Genomic DNA, 15,652 nt, shown 5'->3' with positions numbered 1-15,652 from the left:
TTCCTCCGCCCCTCTTGGAGAGCCCGGCAAGCTACTGAGAGTATCTCGCCTGCGTGGCAAAGCGTGGCAAGCTACCCATGACATATTGGATATGCCAAACACAGTAACAACAAGTCTCACAATGGAGATGTTACTGGGCCCGCTTGAGTAAATTGATGAACAACGGGAGGACAGTACAGTGCAGTGCTATGTCTTAACATTATATCATATCCAGAGTCAACAACACAGAAATCATGAGACCCAAACTTTAATAACCAAATTTAAAAGGTGACTGTCAAGCTGGCAGGCTGGGGATGGGGTGGAGTAGGGGAGGGAACCTGGGAACACTGGTGGGGGGCACTATAGGCAGGGTTGATGATAGAAACTGCATGTCAAAATTCCAACCATGAATAACTTTGTAATGTTTCAAAATATAAATTTTGAAAAATAAATTATATAATACAATTACTCTCTGCATGACCCACACAGTTATAACTACACTCAAAAAAGAGACAGAGGTTTATATCTCTCTGAAAGACATCACTTTGCTCATCTTATCAATTTCTTTGCTATATAGGCTTTCAGCAAAAAAATCTCTTTGAAAGCTAAAAATTTGTGATCCTGAATATCACATATGTTAGGCAATTACTCTATTAAGTTTCTTTATTTTTTTTAAATTTTGGGTCACATGAGATAATGCTCATGGAGTAGTCCTGGTTCTGTACCCAGGAATCACTCCTGGCAGTGCTTGGGGACTATATGGAATGCCAGGAATCAAACCGGCACCAGCTTCACGCAAAGCAAGGGCCTTATCCACTATTCTATCACCCCAGTCCCTAAAGTTATCTTGAAAACAAAATGTACTAATAATCCAATTATGAGTATTTAATCATGTCACAAATACTGATACAAAGATCGCAGATTTTTACAAGTTACAGACAAAATGAATGCATGACTAACTATTCCATATCTAAGAGTTCAGTGAGAAAAGACAGAATTTTTAATACTAGTTAATAGGAATGTCTTTTAAAATATGAAAACTAGGGTTCCAAGATAGAACCAGCCAGGGTTTGATGGCTCTGCCTTGTAAATGTGAAGCCATAACCTATGAGTTTGATCCCTAGAGCCACACACGTGCTGAGCAAGGCTGCCGTGGTCACCCCACCCATTCCACAACTCAGAGGGAACAGCCAGAGGATGCAGACCCAGACTGTGGGAGCACAACAAAGAATGTGTGTGAGCCCTGGCCAGCAGGTGTGCAGAGCGCAACAGCAGCTCAAGAGAACTTACAACCAGAAAAGGGTGCCTCCTAGTGAGTGGCACACCAAGTGTGCACATCCTCAGCCTTAGAATAACAACAAAGCCAAGGCAAGGTGGAAATTCTGAGAGCCCAAACAGTCTCATTTTCTTACAAACAACTCATGTCCTTGAAAGAAAACCTTTCCTTTTCATTCAGAACCCTGGTGTTAGTAACAACTGCATATAAATAAAGCTTTGCAAACATCTTATCTTTGCATGGAAGGAAATTCAAGAAGAGGGAACTGACGTTTTTCCTCTGTGACGACAATACATTTTTAAGTTTCTTTCCCAGAAATCAGTAAATAACAAAATACTTTTCATTAAAAAATTGTTCATAGTAAATGCTTAAATCCAATCCGTTTGCTACTCATATGTTTAGAAAATGAGATGGTTTCTGCAAGCAAACTTTGCTACTATTTCAGTGCCAAATGAAACAGATTTCAGCAAAATGCTTTTACTGACTCAGAACTGTTCATCCTAATGGTTATAGCAGCCTATTTATCTTTTATTCCCAATTCCCAATTCTCTACTTTCTTATACCTGTTTCCTCTTAAGTAGACTTTATCCAGTGTGGACACACATATTAAAACCAAAAAAGTACATTTCAGGATTTTGGACATGCTGATGCAGTTTAGTATCTTCAGTCAATAAAATAGATTCCTCATAGAATAACACTGATACTGGAACTCACCATCCTAATTGCTGAAAAAACATCCCTCCTGGGCAAAAGCAAAAAGTGACCCCAGGGGTGGCTGAAGAAGTGCTGAACACTATAAATATGATATGTGCTATGATAAAATTCAAAATCTAAATCCAATTAAAATAAAATTCTTCTCTATAGATAATTTTTGGAAGCAGTTAGTCTATGGTTCAACCATGGAAACCTATGACAAAACAGTGGATCATCATTGTATCATGTTTATTTTTTCCCATCAAAGCAGTTAAAATGCTTTAAAATAAAAATAAATGTACAGCACAAAGAAATGTTTAAGAAACACAAAATTCAAAATGTTTTTCTCTGAGACTACCGCATTATTGCACTGCACAGTTTTCAGGAGGAATTTTAAAGCTCTGAGTGGAAAGCTACGTGGATATGACCAGGGTGAGGCTGAGGCTGACAGATAACGAACATCCCTAAAGGGCTAATGAAAACCTGATGGTCTGACACACAGACAGACAATAACAACAAAAACTGCAGAGTGATTTCACCATAGTCACAGGGTCCGTCAAAGCAACTTGGAGCCACAATCCAGGAGCCAAACCTCCCAGTGGAAGGCACAGACCCAGTGGGTGTCCAGCTTAATTTAAAGAAAAGCCAGTTTATTAAAGGACAGAAAGGACTGAACCTCAGGTCTAGAGGAAAATTAATACAGATAATCAGGAAAGTTAGCTCCTAGCAGAGAACAAATGGGCCTATTAAATGTGTTGGAGATAAACACTCAAGTTCCAGGTAACATCTCCCCAGGAAGCTGGGATGCAAGTAACTGGGAAAGATCTCAGTACAACAAAGAATAATGCTTCCCAATCTTTATGCCATAGGTAAAAACAATCTCTTGGCAAACATATGGAGCAAGCCCTGTTCAGCTCAACTGCTTGAGAGAACCTGTTTTCTAGAAGAGTTAAGGACCCTGTACTGGCCTCAGGTGTGATTCTGCCACGCTCCACCCAAACAGGGACAATGCAGAAGTCAAAAATTCATGTTATATAGCATTCTATTCCAATATAGCAAAAGATGAGTCATCATAAAAGAATGTCCAACACCCAGAAAGTGAGGCCTACTTATTTCAAATGTATGTTCCAAGGTCTGAACAAATAGATGAGGAATCAGGAATGAAAAACCAACAGCTAAATAAAAAGGTTCTTTACAGTCATTCCATCCTTTGGTATTCATTTGTGTTAAAGGTAAACATGAAAGAAAGGAGGCTTCTTAAGTACCAAGCCTCAGCAAATAAACTCATATCACAAGGAATCAACCCAATATTTAAATCCTTCTCAGGTGTGTGTGTATCAAAACTATTTGGGGAAACCTCTATTATAGGTCATTCCTACTCTTTACAGATTAGTTTTTTTGAAGCTCTCTTAATTGTGCATTTTTCTCATTAAGAAAATCAAGGTGGAGCTTACAATTTTTTTTTTTTTGCTTTTTGGGTCACACCCGACGATGCACAGGGGTTACTCCTGGCTCTGCACTCAGGAATTATCCCTGGCGGTGCTCAGGGGACCATATGGGATGCTGGGAATCGAACCCGGGTTGGCCACATGCAAGGCAAACACCCTACCCGCTGTGCTATTGCTCCAGCCCCCAGACCTTACAATTTCAATGCTAAAAATCAAGTCTATGTCAGTCAGCAAGCAATGGGTTCCTCTTTGATATCTAAGCTAACTGGCATCTCACTGACTTCCAAATAAAGTTTCATTATTTCACCCTAAATGCTCCCATCACTACAGTCAAGTTCAGTGTTCACACAGAACTCAGTTCATTTAAGAGGTGCTCTGGTCCGGAGAAGCTCTGTCCCCTACCTTTTCTGGTGCCCTGTCCTGCGCATGTGGCGCTGCAGCAGGCTGAGAGGGAGGGGGCGGTGCCCGGCGCTTCTTCATGTCCGACTTCAAGGACACCCCCGAGATGTTGCTCAGGGACAGGGAAGGCCCCGGCGTGATGGAACGTGATTTCGAGGAGGGAGTGTTCGGCATTGTTAAATAGCCCTGTGGGGGAAAAAGAAGCAGAATCCATCAACAGGAGACACTCTCTGCGGCTGAAGAGTCTAAATCCCTATTGCAGAATGTTTGCTTGCTTTCTTCTCTTCCTTCTTGCTTTCTTGCTCTCTTGCATGTTTTGGGGGCCACATCTGGCGGTGTTATGAGCTCACTCCTGCAGTGCTGAGGGATAGCTTGGGGCACCAACAATCGACACTGGGTCAGCTGCTGTAGGTCAACAAGTACTTTACAATCTCTCTGGCCCAGGGCTATTTTCTTAATCACAAAGGAAACAGCAGACATTTTAAGGTTCTAAGAATAGTTATCAACTAAAATCAATCAATATTCTTAACCAGCTGGTAGGTATGAACTGGTTTCTTTAGAGCTTTACCATCACAATATTCTGGCATACTGAAAAGAGGACCAAGAAGTACCACCTTTCTCATAGACAAGATCAACTATTACATCTTAAGATGAATGTCACCTTCAGCCAGCAAAGGGCTCTCATTTCTTATGCCCCTTTCAAAAATTATGAAGGAAAGACATACCTGTGACAATGTTATGTGTGACTATTAAATGTAGTGTTTCATCTCAAACACCTAATGAAATGAAAATTCATGAAACCCAATGTCTTTATTGCCTTCCTTTTGTAGGGGTGGTGGGCTGGAGCGATAGCACAGCTGTAGGGCGTTCGCCTTACAAGCGGCCAACATGGCCGACCCGAGTTCGATTCCTCCGCCCCTCTCGGAGAGCCCGGCAAGCTACGGAGAGTATTCGATATGCCAGACACAGTAACAACAAAGTCTCCAATGGAGACGTTACTGGGCCCGCTCGAGCAAATCAACGATCAGCGGGAGGGCCTTTACCTTTACCTTTGAGCCTGCCATTCCAGGGATATGCATCCCACCTGGGAGGTGCTTTGGGGCCTCCAGGGCTGTATTAGATGATGTCCAGAAACCATGTGGTGCTGAGAATTACATGTGTACAAAGCACATGCTTTGCATGCACCCTAATCACGGTATTATCTCTTGGCCCCCTAAGTAACAATTTCTAGAACATGATTCTTGGTGGCAGACTGAAAAACATTTTGTCCTTCCCTTCTCTTCTCTCCTCTACCCTCCCTTTCCTTACTTTCTCCTAATTGTGCTCATAGATCACTTCTAGTTCTGGGCTCAGGGACCACTTCTGGTAGTATTCAAGAGTTCAGATGTGGTTCCTGGGATCAACCCACATTGAAAGTGTGCAAGGCAGGGGGTATGGTGCCGCCAGCAGGTGAATTTGTACCTGTGAAGCGAGTGCATCAGCAGCCTGATGGCGTATTCAGACTTCCAGATACCCCAAAATTGCTGCTGTGCTTTTGGCCAGACCCCAGAACCTTGGGTAAAGTTTACCAAGAAAGTAAATAGCCAAAAGTTAGGTATGTGGGAGACACACCTACAAACCACCTAGAGCTCAGCTATATAATTGGAGGTAAGGCCTCTCTGTTTCCGGATCGAACTGCTTAACAGCCATGATCACACAGACTCAGAGACAAAACCCAGCAGCTTTTGGAAGAGATGCGTCCAGTCCCCGCAATGAGTTACCAGCACCAGACCACCCAAGGTGGGCAAGGTTGTTGCCCCTCTGCCTGCTCCCCCTTAGCAGCACAGTGGCCACCATCTTCCAGAGGCCACTGGATGGTCAGGTTTGGACCCACAGTGATGAGACACGTGGGGCCTCACAGAATGGGGGTGGAATTGGCTCCATGCCCCAACGAGACCCCGAGTCACTGCCCACGAATGACCTCTCTGGCTCCTGATCAAGCTGCTTAACAGCCATGATCCAAGAGACTCAGAAACAAATTTTGGAACCCAAGGCTTTTGGCAGAAATGCGTCCGGTCCCTTTAGTAAGTTACCAGCACTGGGCCACCCCAGGTGGGAATAGGTTTCATGCCTTGGCCTGTTTCCTCAGTGGATCGGTGGCCACGATCCTCCAGAGGCAATTGGACGGTCAGGTTTGGGCCTGCAGTGATGAGACACGTGGGGCCTCATGGGATGGGGGTGCAACAGGCACTTTCCTCCCCACCCAAACAAGACCCTGCCCATGAAGAGCCACTCTGGCTCCTGATCAAGCTGCTTAACAGCCATGATCCAAGAGACTCAGAAACAAATCTCAGAACTCAGTGGCTTTTGGCAAAAATGCATCTGGTCCCTGCAGGAGGTTACCAGCGCTGGGCCACCCCAGAGGGAAAAGGGTGCTGTCCCTCCACCTGCTCCCCCCTGTTGGCTCAGTGGCCGCCATCCTCCAGAGGTCATTGGACAGTCAGGATTGGGCCCACAGTGATGAGACACACGGGCCCTCACGGGATGGGGGTGGAGCTGGCCCTTTCCTCCCCGCCGCAAAGTAATCCCAAGTCGCTGCCTACGAACAGTCTCTGGCTCCTGATCAAGCTGCTTAATGGCTAACGGCCATGATCCAAGAGACTCAATGTCAAATCTCAGAACCCAGCAGGTTTTGGCAGAAATCCCTCCAGATTTAATTGTTAAAATTTTGGAATTCCAAAATCGCAAGGCCACTACAGCGGCCATGCGACATCATATGTTATTCATAACCAGCAATAGAAAACAAATTGTCTACTGTTGCCTTTTCGGTAGATCTGAGTATTGGGGTAAAATCCCAAATAATAATGGTGGATCTGATGTCAAAATATTGAATGTAATCAAAGTAGAGAGAGAGTAATGTGGAAATCATCTGCTCCACAGGTTGGGGGAAGGTGTGGGATGGGGGTTATACTTGGGTTTTTGGTGGTGGAAAATGGGCACTGGTGAAGGGACGGGTGTTTCATTGTATGACAGAGACTTAAATCCGAAAGTTTTGTAACTGCTCGCATGGTGATTCAATAAATAAAATTATAAAAAAGGGGGGAAAAAGTGTGCAAGGTAAACACCATTCTCACTGTACTATCCCCCATCCCCTACATTTATTTTTTAATCTTTTCCTTAAGCTTGCTTAATAGAATGGTTTAAGGTCAGAGCCTTGAGAGAAATAGCATAGAATTTCAATTTAACACCAAGGGATGCATGCATTCTGAGAGCACTTTCTCCCCAGAACTGCCTGGTGTTCCCCCTAGTACAATGCCACAGTGCCCCATGCTGAGATCAAGCCAGTGCGTGGAAAGACTAGCCCCACGTAAAACAGAGACAAGGGTTTCATGCCCGCCTTTTAAAGCCACCACAAACTTGGGCAAAAGCTCTTCCTAAGTTTATATCCTGTAAACCTGAGGTTAGGAATAGCACCTACACATCACAAAATTCTCATGGGAAATAAATGAATCACTCGATGTGGATGATCTTTAAATAATTGTTGGCAGAGAGGAAGCAGCCATCATGGATTAGAAAACTCATAGGATTCAGCAGCAGCCTAGTAGTATCTCTGCTGTGACTCAAATTCTATCCCATCCTGCTAGTAATACTGTTAATTGATTCTCAAGAAGATTCCAGGGACACATATTTTCTTGTATTTAGATACTGAAGTCAGGAAAAGTCAGTCTCCAGAGGTTACTGTCATGCCACATTCTGCTTCCTTATGCTGTGCTAGCAGAACATCATAGAACAGATATCCACTGCCTATCCATAAAATGCGAGTACCTTTAAAGAACAATGGAAGGATAGACAGGCAACAGAAAATCTACTAATGCCAACTCAGGTTCTCATGATAAAAAATAATGTTAACTTTCAATCCTTGAGTTCTCTAGATATCAGATTGGTTACTAAGCAAATAAATTTATGTGAAGCAATTTGGTTCCACATTTTTCTTTGCCTTACACCTACCTTTTCAGCTGCCATATCTACCCAAAAACATGTAGTCCAGATGATTTTCAGATGCAATGGACTAAAGGAGGCAAACTGGCAAATAAGTTCCAGTAATCTGGACCCACATAAATAGCCCTGATCTATTTCTCAAGGTACTTATCACATTATAGTGGAAGAAAATCTCAGTAGTAGGAATTCTAGGTCATAAGCACTCTGTTCAAATACCCCAAATTCAAAGGGGGGGGGGTATTGTTGTCAAATATGTGTTATGAAGGTTGTTAAAGTATATAAAGTATTACGCAGAACTATCTCCATATACCTGAGCTGCTACTGCTATATGTGAAGTAAGTTCCACCCCATCTGGCATCTACAATCATCTTCATGACACGCGTTTCACAATCCTAAAACAAATTGCTTCTCTTTACTCCACCCTGTCTAGACCGTGAGCTTCCGATTCAGCTTGTCCTCCATCTTCATGAAAACTCTGTGTGCTGATCACTCAACACCTGTCTGACTCCACCTTTGTCCTTTAGATGCCCTGAACATTGCTTATTCCGGGGAGAACACACCCTGAAAAATACTTTGTGGGACACCATATTAGCTCCTCGTATGATACTGATTTCATTCATTAATGCTGTTATACCATATCTTTACAACGGCACTTTGTCAACTGCAGGTAAGGGAGTGAACTGAGCTTTTCCTGATCCAGAGCTCACCTTTCATGCATCGTATGTAAGGAAAACCCTCATCTAGAACACGGGAAGCAATACGAGTAACTTCAAATGCCACATCCCTGCCATATTAGCAGTGTCCAGTGCATGTGGCTTCCTTCTTCTTTGAGAAATACCAGGGGAGAGTGAATACCACTGGGTCACAGCCTGAGAGCACCCAGGAGGACAGAAGGCACCCGATCCCAGTCCCCTCCTGTCTGCACTCTGCTATTCTGGACAGCATGTTCTCATCATTCATACAGGTTTGAAACATAACTGAAAACTGACACGCAGGTTATTTTTAGCTAAAATTTGATTTATTTAACCCACAGACATAAATTACTACCATCTCACCCCACACAGTCAGAGGGAGGCTGATTTCAGGACCTCTGAGACGGAATCCATTGTCCCTCTTATGCTGTCACACAGCTGTTTCCTAATCTTCAACCCATGGGCAGCTGAGCAATCTGAAGCTCAGAGTATATTTGTAGTTAAACTCCTATCCTCCTTCTTTACCATTCCTGAAATTTGAGCACTGAATATGGAAAACAAACCTCAAAATAAGTTTACTGGCAAGCATCATTAGGTATTGGCCATTCTTTAAAATGAGTCATATCAACATTTAAAAAAAGTAAAGCCCAGAGTTTAAAATGTAATCCTGGAGCCAAGCCAACCTGCTCACACACAGCATCCTGGTTCCCGGCCTGTCCTGCTGTCATTTGCCAACATTCTGAGGGACAATCAAGGGTTCACCTGAAGGAAAGATTTGGTTTCCTGTTACCATCCAGACTGGTCAACAAAAGTTCAACATTAAAAAGAAAGAAAAACCAAACTCTTTATTTGCCTTCCTCCAAAGGTTGACACCAATGATTATCACAGTCATCAGATTTTCTTAGGAGTTTTTCTCCTACAAGCACAATCTGAAAAATCATTAAGGAAAATGAAAAAGGATAACAGAGAGGAAAAGTGGAATAAAGCAGGTATGAGCTTTAATTCCCAAGCCTCTTTTGACCTCAGACTGGGCTGCTGTCAGTTGGAGGATGGGCAGGAGTGGAGACTCAGTATCTTCAGCACCAGTGAGATCCTACTAATACATTTATTACATGCAGTATCAAATAATAATTTGAACCTATCACACACATCTGTAAATATAAGTATGAGACTAAATAAACTCATAGTGTAGGACCTCAGTATCAGCTCAAAGTGATACCAATGTACAATAGTTGATTTTGCCATAAATTAGCAATTTTAAATGAAAAATAATAAAATTGCAGGTTTCTGTCTGTCATGCCCTCATTGTCTCTGCCAGTCCTCTGTTCAGTGTATCTGATTATTACTGTAGCCTAAGGTTCTGTGCTACTGGGTGGGACAGAAGTATCTGCACACATTCAATTAACATCCAGAACAACTCTGATGAGGACCCCCAGGCCACCAAGGAGCCTTGAGCCTCCTGGCACCATCTGTGCAATGGTTGGCTCTGTCTGGGAAAAGAACTTTGCAGTCCTGTCAGGTCCTTGCTGGAGGGTCTTGGTTCTTGCCATGCAAGCACTGTAGGGGCCAGGATGGAGGCTGTGACAGCCTCGGGCAGCCACACTCCTGGATGGAGGCTCAGTGGTGTGTGTCCATCACAACTGTGCACAGGTACTCCAGACTGCACATTTCTCCCTCTAATAAAAGTACAGGATCCAAGATCAGCACCAAATGAGCAGTTCCAGGAGGGACTCAAGGGAATAAATTGTGGGGCTAAGAATTGAACCTGCCAGGCAAGTGACTTCCCTGCTATGCTCTCATTCCCTGACCCAATAGGCATTTGGAAGGAATGTGGAATTACAATCCTAAAGTAACAAGTTACATAAACAAAAGTTATTTCAATGAAATAACTATAAAATAAAATCATTTCATTTTATGTCAAGTTTGTCTCCCTTACTTTCCTTTTGTTCATTCTGATAACTGGGAGTCAGGCTTCTGGTTGTAGTGATCACACAGTTGTACTTGCCAGGGTTCACACACTTTTAGTTGTGGTGCTCAACATTCTTGGTTGTGGTGGTTGCTGGAAATCGAACCTTACATTGTGATACCAGGGATATCAAATGCCAGGATCACACCCACCATGTGGGGAGGTGCCAGGACTGATGGCTGCAGGCCTGAAAGATGAGAGTGAGCCGCCCCTGTGTCTCACACCCACAGACACATTCACTCTCTTCTCTCTTACTTTTTCCTATGGAGACAGGAATTATTAAACCCAGGATCCCACACAAGCAATGTGTACTCTACCCATGCAAGTTAGGCGAATTTCAAATACACAACACTATTACTTATAGGCTCTATGTTGTATATTACGTCCACAGGAAATATTCACTTTAAAATTAAGATTTTGTGCCCTTTGGCCCCTCCCCCATTTCCTCTGTGCCTCAGTCTACCTTGAGAAGCGATGAATTCTAATGTCCATATTTTGTTTCTTTTGTCTATGTTCTCTACACATGTCTAGCAAGGAACTTTACAAGGGCACACTGACACAGCCAATGGAGGGAACCAGGTCACTACAGAGAGTGACACAGGAAATGCTTCGATGGCCCAGTGGGTGAATGCTCCACTTAAAATCTTCTCACTTAAGATAAATTATACCCTTCCCCTCAAAATCAGCAAGGGTAAATTGTCATTTTGCGTATATTTACCAAAACTGCACATCCCTGGCAAAAAAGGACAATTTTGTGAGAGCAATTATTGTGTAACCAAATCTATCTGAATTTTAAACATAATTAGAGAGAAATTCAGATAGAAAATTTTTTTAATCATGAGGTACTATAGTGAAACAGCAATCTACAATCCTATAACATAGGTATTTCTAAATTATCAGAGTGTGATTTTAGTTTTAATGGTGAGGAAAACCCAGGTACAAACTGAAGGACTGGGCTTCTCACTCCTCAGCCTGGCTCAGTCCCAGGTGAGGGGATATCATGCTGAGTGAAATGAGTCAGAACACCAATATAGAATGGCTGCATTCTTGCTCACTCTCTCTGTCTCTCCACCCCCTACCCCTTTGGGGCTTTATTGTTTGCAATACAGATACTGAAATGTTATCATGTATATAACCTTTGTGAGATATTAGAAAAAAAAGTATGAGACTAATATTCAGGGCCAGGATAAAACAGGGTCCAGAGGACTGATCAATGGTTGGAAGCTTGTCACAAATGTGTGTGTGTTGGGGGGGGGGGGGGGTTGCAGTGGGGTCGGGGGCGGCAGGGAACTTAGGATAGAGAAGAGATCAGTAAGAACATAACAGAAATTTAGAAATGATGACTCTGGACAAGAACTGAGTGCTGAAAGTAGGTAAAGGGATATACATGATAACCTTTCAGTACCTGTATTGCAAACCATAAAGCCCCAAAGGGGTGGGGGAGGTGGGGAGACAGACAGACAGAGAGCAAGAGCGAGAGCAAGAGCGAGCGAGAAAGAAAGAGAGAGAGAGAGAGAGAGAGAGAGAGAGAGAAGTAGAGAGAAGTGCCTGCCGTAGAGTGTGTGTGTGGGTCGACTGGAGTCACTGGGGGTGGGAAATGTGCACTGGTGAAGGGACTGGTGTGTTTCAACACTGTACGGCTGAAATCCGATAATGAACAACTTTGAAACTGTGCATCGCACCTACACAATTTAAAGAATGCCAATGTAGTTAGCTCTGCAGTGGCATAGCAGTCTCCTCTCCTGGCACTACGCTGCCCCCTTCTGAAAGGCTTGCAGATTTTCCTTCTTTGGGTGGAGGAGGGGGACCTGTTGATTTCAGGGCTGATTCCTGGTGCTGAGCTCAGGGATCACTCCCGGAAGTATTCAGGGGACCAAATCTGGTTCTGGGGAGTGACGCAGGGCTAGGTAAGTCTCGTGCTATCTTTCCAGCTCCCACTGACTGTTACGAGAAGGACTGACTATGAAAGAAACTCTAGTATGAACCACAGTTTAATCATTTTAGACATTTTTAATCCTCCCAAAGACTATTCCATCTCTTCAGCCCAGACTTTTCTTTTGAAATTCTCCTTTTCAAAAATTGAGCAACAGGGAAGAGTCATTCATGTAAGGTGCAAGGTCCCTTCCTATGCAGTTTCTGACATATATTCAGTACAGGGGTCCCATGCTATAAGACAGAGGGCAAAGAGCATTGCTATCTGGCCACACTCAGGCATCTGCCAAGCACAGCAGCTTCTGGCACAGTTTGGTGGGAAAGGAGAGAATATGACGCTCTGTTCCCAGTTTCCACTCTCATTTGGGGCAGGAGAAGCACAGTCCCAACACCGCCCAAGGCTCCCACCCTGACACCATGCCTCCCCTGGACCCGCCTTTCTTTGGTGTGGGCAGCGCAGTCTCTGGTACACCAACCACAACCCTGAAACCACTCACACAAAGTGGCAGGTGCATACCATCCTCACAGGAGCTGAGCCCTAGTGCAACAAATGATCTCGGATTTATCAATATAGTTTCTATTATGTGTGTTCAGTGGCAAATGACGTGGTTTATGGCCAAGCTCCTCGATGGGAAGACATGAGTCTGGCATTTCTTAGGAGAAAAGTTCTTTGTAGAAATGTTTCATCCAAAAGCATTGGTCTTCATTCATTGAGGATCCAGAAAAAAATAAATGGGAATTGAGTTTTCCAGAAATTCCACATCTGGGAATAGAACTAGAGGGCGGGCCCACCAGCACAATGCAGAAAAGCCATCCGCATGTCTCTGCTCACTGCAGCACTAGTCACAATAGCCCAAGTCTGAAAACAACCCAAGTGCCAAAGACAGATGACTGGACAAAGAAGCTATGTTACACATACTGTGGAATAGCACTTGGCCATAAGAAAAGATGAAATCATGCATTTACTGATCCTGGATGAATCTGGAGAGCATGCTGCTGAGTGAAGAGTCAGAAGGAGAGGGATGGAAGTGGAGGGATCTCACTCATATGCGGAATATAGAGAAATATAGGAGAATGCCCAATGCCCAGAGCAATAGAAACCACGAGCAGGAGAGAAGACTCTTAGCATGTCGCTGTGCAGGAAGGGGGTGACAGGTCAGGGAAGGGACCCTAACACAGTGACGGAAGTGGTCACTCTGGACAAGAACTGGCTGCTGAAAGCAGGTAAGGTGATATACACGAAACCTCATCAGTAACAGTACTATAAACTACAGTGCCGAAAAGGGAGAAAGAAACATTTTCTGCCATAAAGGCAGGTTGAAGGACAGGAGCGAACTGTGACACTGATGTAGGTAAGTGGACTCTAAGGAAGGAATTAGTGTTGGAGCACTGTGTACCTGAAACTGGATGATGGGTAACACTGTAACTTTCTAATTCACAGTGATTCAATACAAACATTTTCTTTTTTAATTAAAAGGAAAAACCCACTTGTGGCACAGACGCTTTCTGATGGGTTTTGGCACCACAATTTGGATCATTTCTCTACTGGCAGGACCTTCTTTTCAAATGAGCAAACAGATTCCCCAGCTGGTACTATTCGATTTTTACTTGGCAAGTCAGTGAAGACACTGCAGCTGATTTCCTTTTGTTTCATTTTTTAGTTTTGGGTCACATCTGGCTGTATTCAGGGATCACTACAGGCTCTGCACTCAGGGATCATTCCTGACTAGATTTTGAGGCCCATATGGGGTGTCAATTGAACCAGTGTCAGCCACGTGCAAGGCAAACTATCTATCTAGTCCAGGAGAACATTTTTTTGGACCTGTTCCCTTTGTAGCAGAACCATTTTAAAGACTTGCTGGCAGTTACTGGAAGCTTTGGAATGAAAAAATTCATTATTAGTAATAGGAAATGTTAAAATAATGACAATTTTAGAAAACCAGAAATTTCTGAAAATTTGTTAACCCTTATTACACATTTAAAGAAGTGTAGTAAGGGTCAGGTGCCCACAGGCAAGACATGATGCTAATGGACAGTGTCATGGCCCCAGGGACTCTGCTAGCTCTGCAGGGCACGCAAGATGAAGCTCATGCAGGACCGTGGGCCAGTGGGCATGATCGAGCCATCAGAACTTGACAGGGGACATGGAGGGTGAAAGCAAAGGAGCACGATGGAGGGACCAGCTGCAGAAAGTAAGCCAGAGTAAACAGTGGTCAGCAGAAAGGACCAAGGAACTGGCGAGGGAAGAATCAGACAGAAAAGAAATGTAAGAAAAGCCCCTCACTCTGCATTGCATGTAATGACACACACAGTGAGTGTCTAGATGCACTCACCAGCTGTGGTCTGGTAAGATCTGTTGAGGCCACTTCAACCGAACACAGTGTCTGAGCACAAAGAAATCAAGTTTCAAATCTGTGTTCAATTTTTTTCTAGAATCCATATAGCAACAGGTTTTGAAAATTGATTTTAAATATTGTTTATTATAGCTCATCAGAATCAGATTTCCTATGTGTTTACAGGTTAGATTAATGAATTTATCCAAATTATGCTTCTCATATTAAGTGGCTTACATACATAATTTATTAAGAACATAGATTAGATGTGGAAAGGAAATGAGAAACCATGCTATCAGTTTGTTCTGGGTAGCTAGCAGGAGAGGCTGGAAGACACCTCTCTGTAATGAACACAAAGGCTAAAATGAAAGTGAATCTTTTTGAAAGAAAACTGATTATTTCTAATATTCATGTCAAACTAGGAAGAACTCCCAGGTAAGAATGTGACTTAATAGAGGGCAATAACTGACTAGATTTCTCTCCTACCAAAATTTATCTTCAAGGAAAGTAGGAGGACTTACTAGGAAAAAGCACTGGTGTTTAATCTTCTCTCTTGGACTCAGAAGACTAAGTCTGCAAAACAACACTCACATGACCCCTCTCCCCTCTCTGCAAACACATCTATCAATTGTCACTATTTATTGGAGACAAACATAGAGAGCATATTGTAGATGTTTAACATTAAAAACTTATTATCCAAAAATGGCTGTTATTCAAGAGAACTAGGAATAAGTGCCAGATTGGAGAGGATGCAGGGGCAAGAGTATCTGGGGGAGTCTTTTTAAAAAGAAATATTTTACTAGATAAGCAAATAACTATTGGAGGAAACTAAGCATAGGTATTATTAAAGGGAATATTACAAATGACATGCAGTCATATCAGCTGGAGATGATATCAGTGATTTTTTATTAACTAATATTCCATTTTATATATCCTTATATACACTTCATTTAAGT

The 15,652-nt window shown here is 43.1% G+C and overlaps 1 protein-coding gene across 1 annotated transcript in view; it reads right to left on the bottom strand.

The window, feature by feature from the left end:
- The window catches only part of COBL (cordon-bleu WH2 repeat protein), a 297,521-nt gene that overhangs the window by 140,708 nt on the left and 141,161 nt on the right, over positions 1-15,652 (bottom strand). Inside the window, exon 7 of the mRNA XM_056138339.1 lies at positions 3,799-3,981. Within this exon, the coding sequence (XP_055994314.1) occupies positions 3,799-3,981 (183 nt within the window). The remainder of the gene's footprint in view (positions 1-3,798; positions 3,982-15,652) is intronic.

Source organism: Sorex fumeus, unplaced genomic scaffold (genome assembly GCF_029834395.1).
Source record: "Sorex fumeus unplaced genomic scaffold, SorFum_2.1 ptg000128l, whole genome shotgun sequence".
Lineage (NCBI taxonomy): Eukaryota > Metazoa > Chordata > Mammalia > Eulipotyphla > Soricidae > Sorex > Sorex fumeus.
The sequence above is the reverse complement of the archived record's forward strand: the minus strand, read 5'-3'. Positions and strand labels throughout refer to the sequence as shown.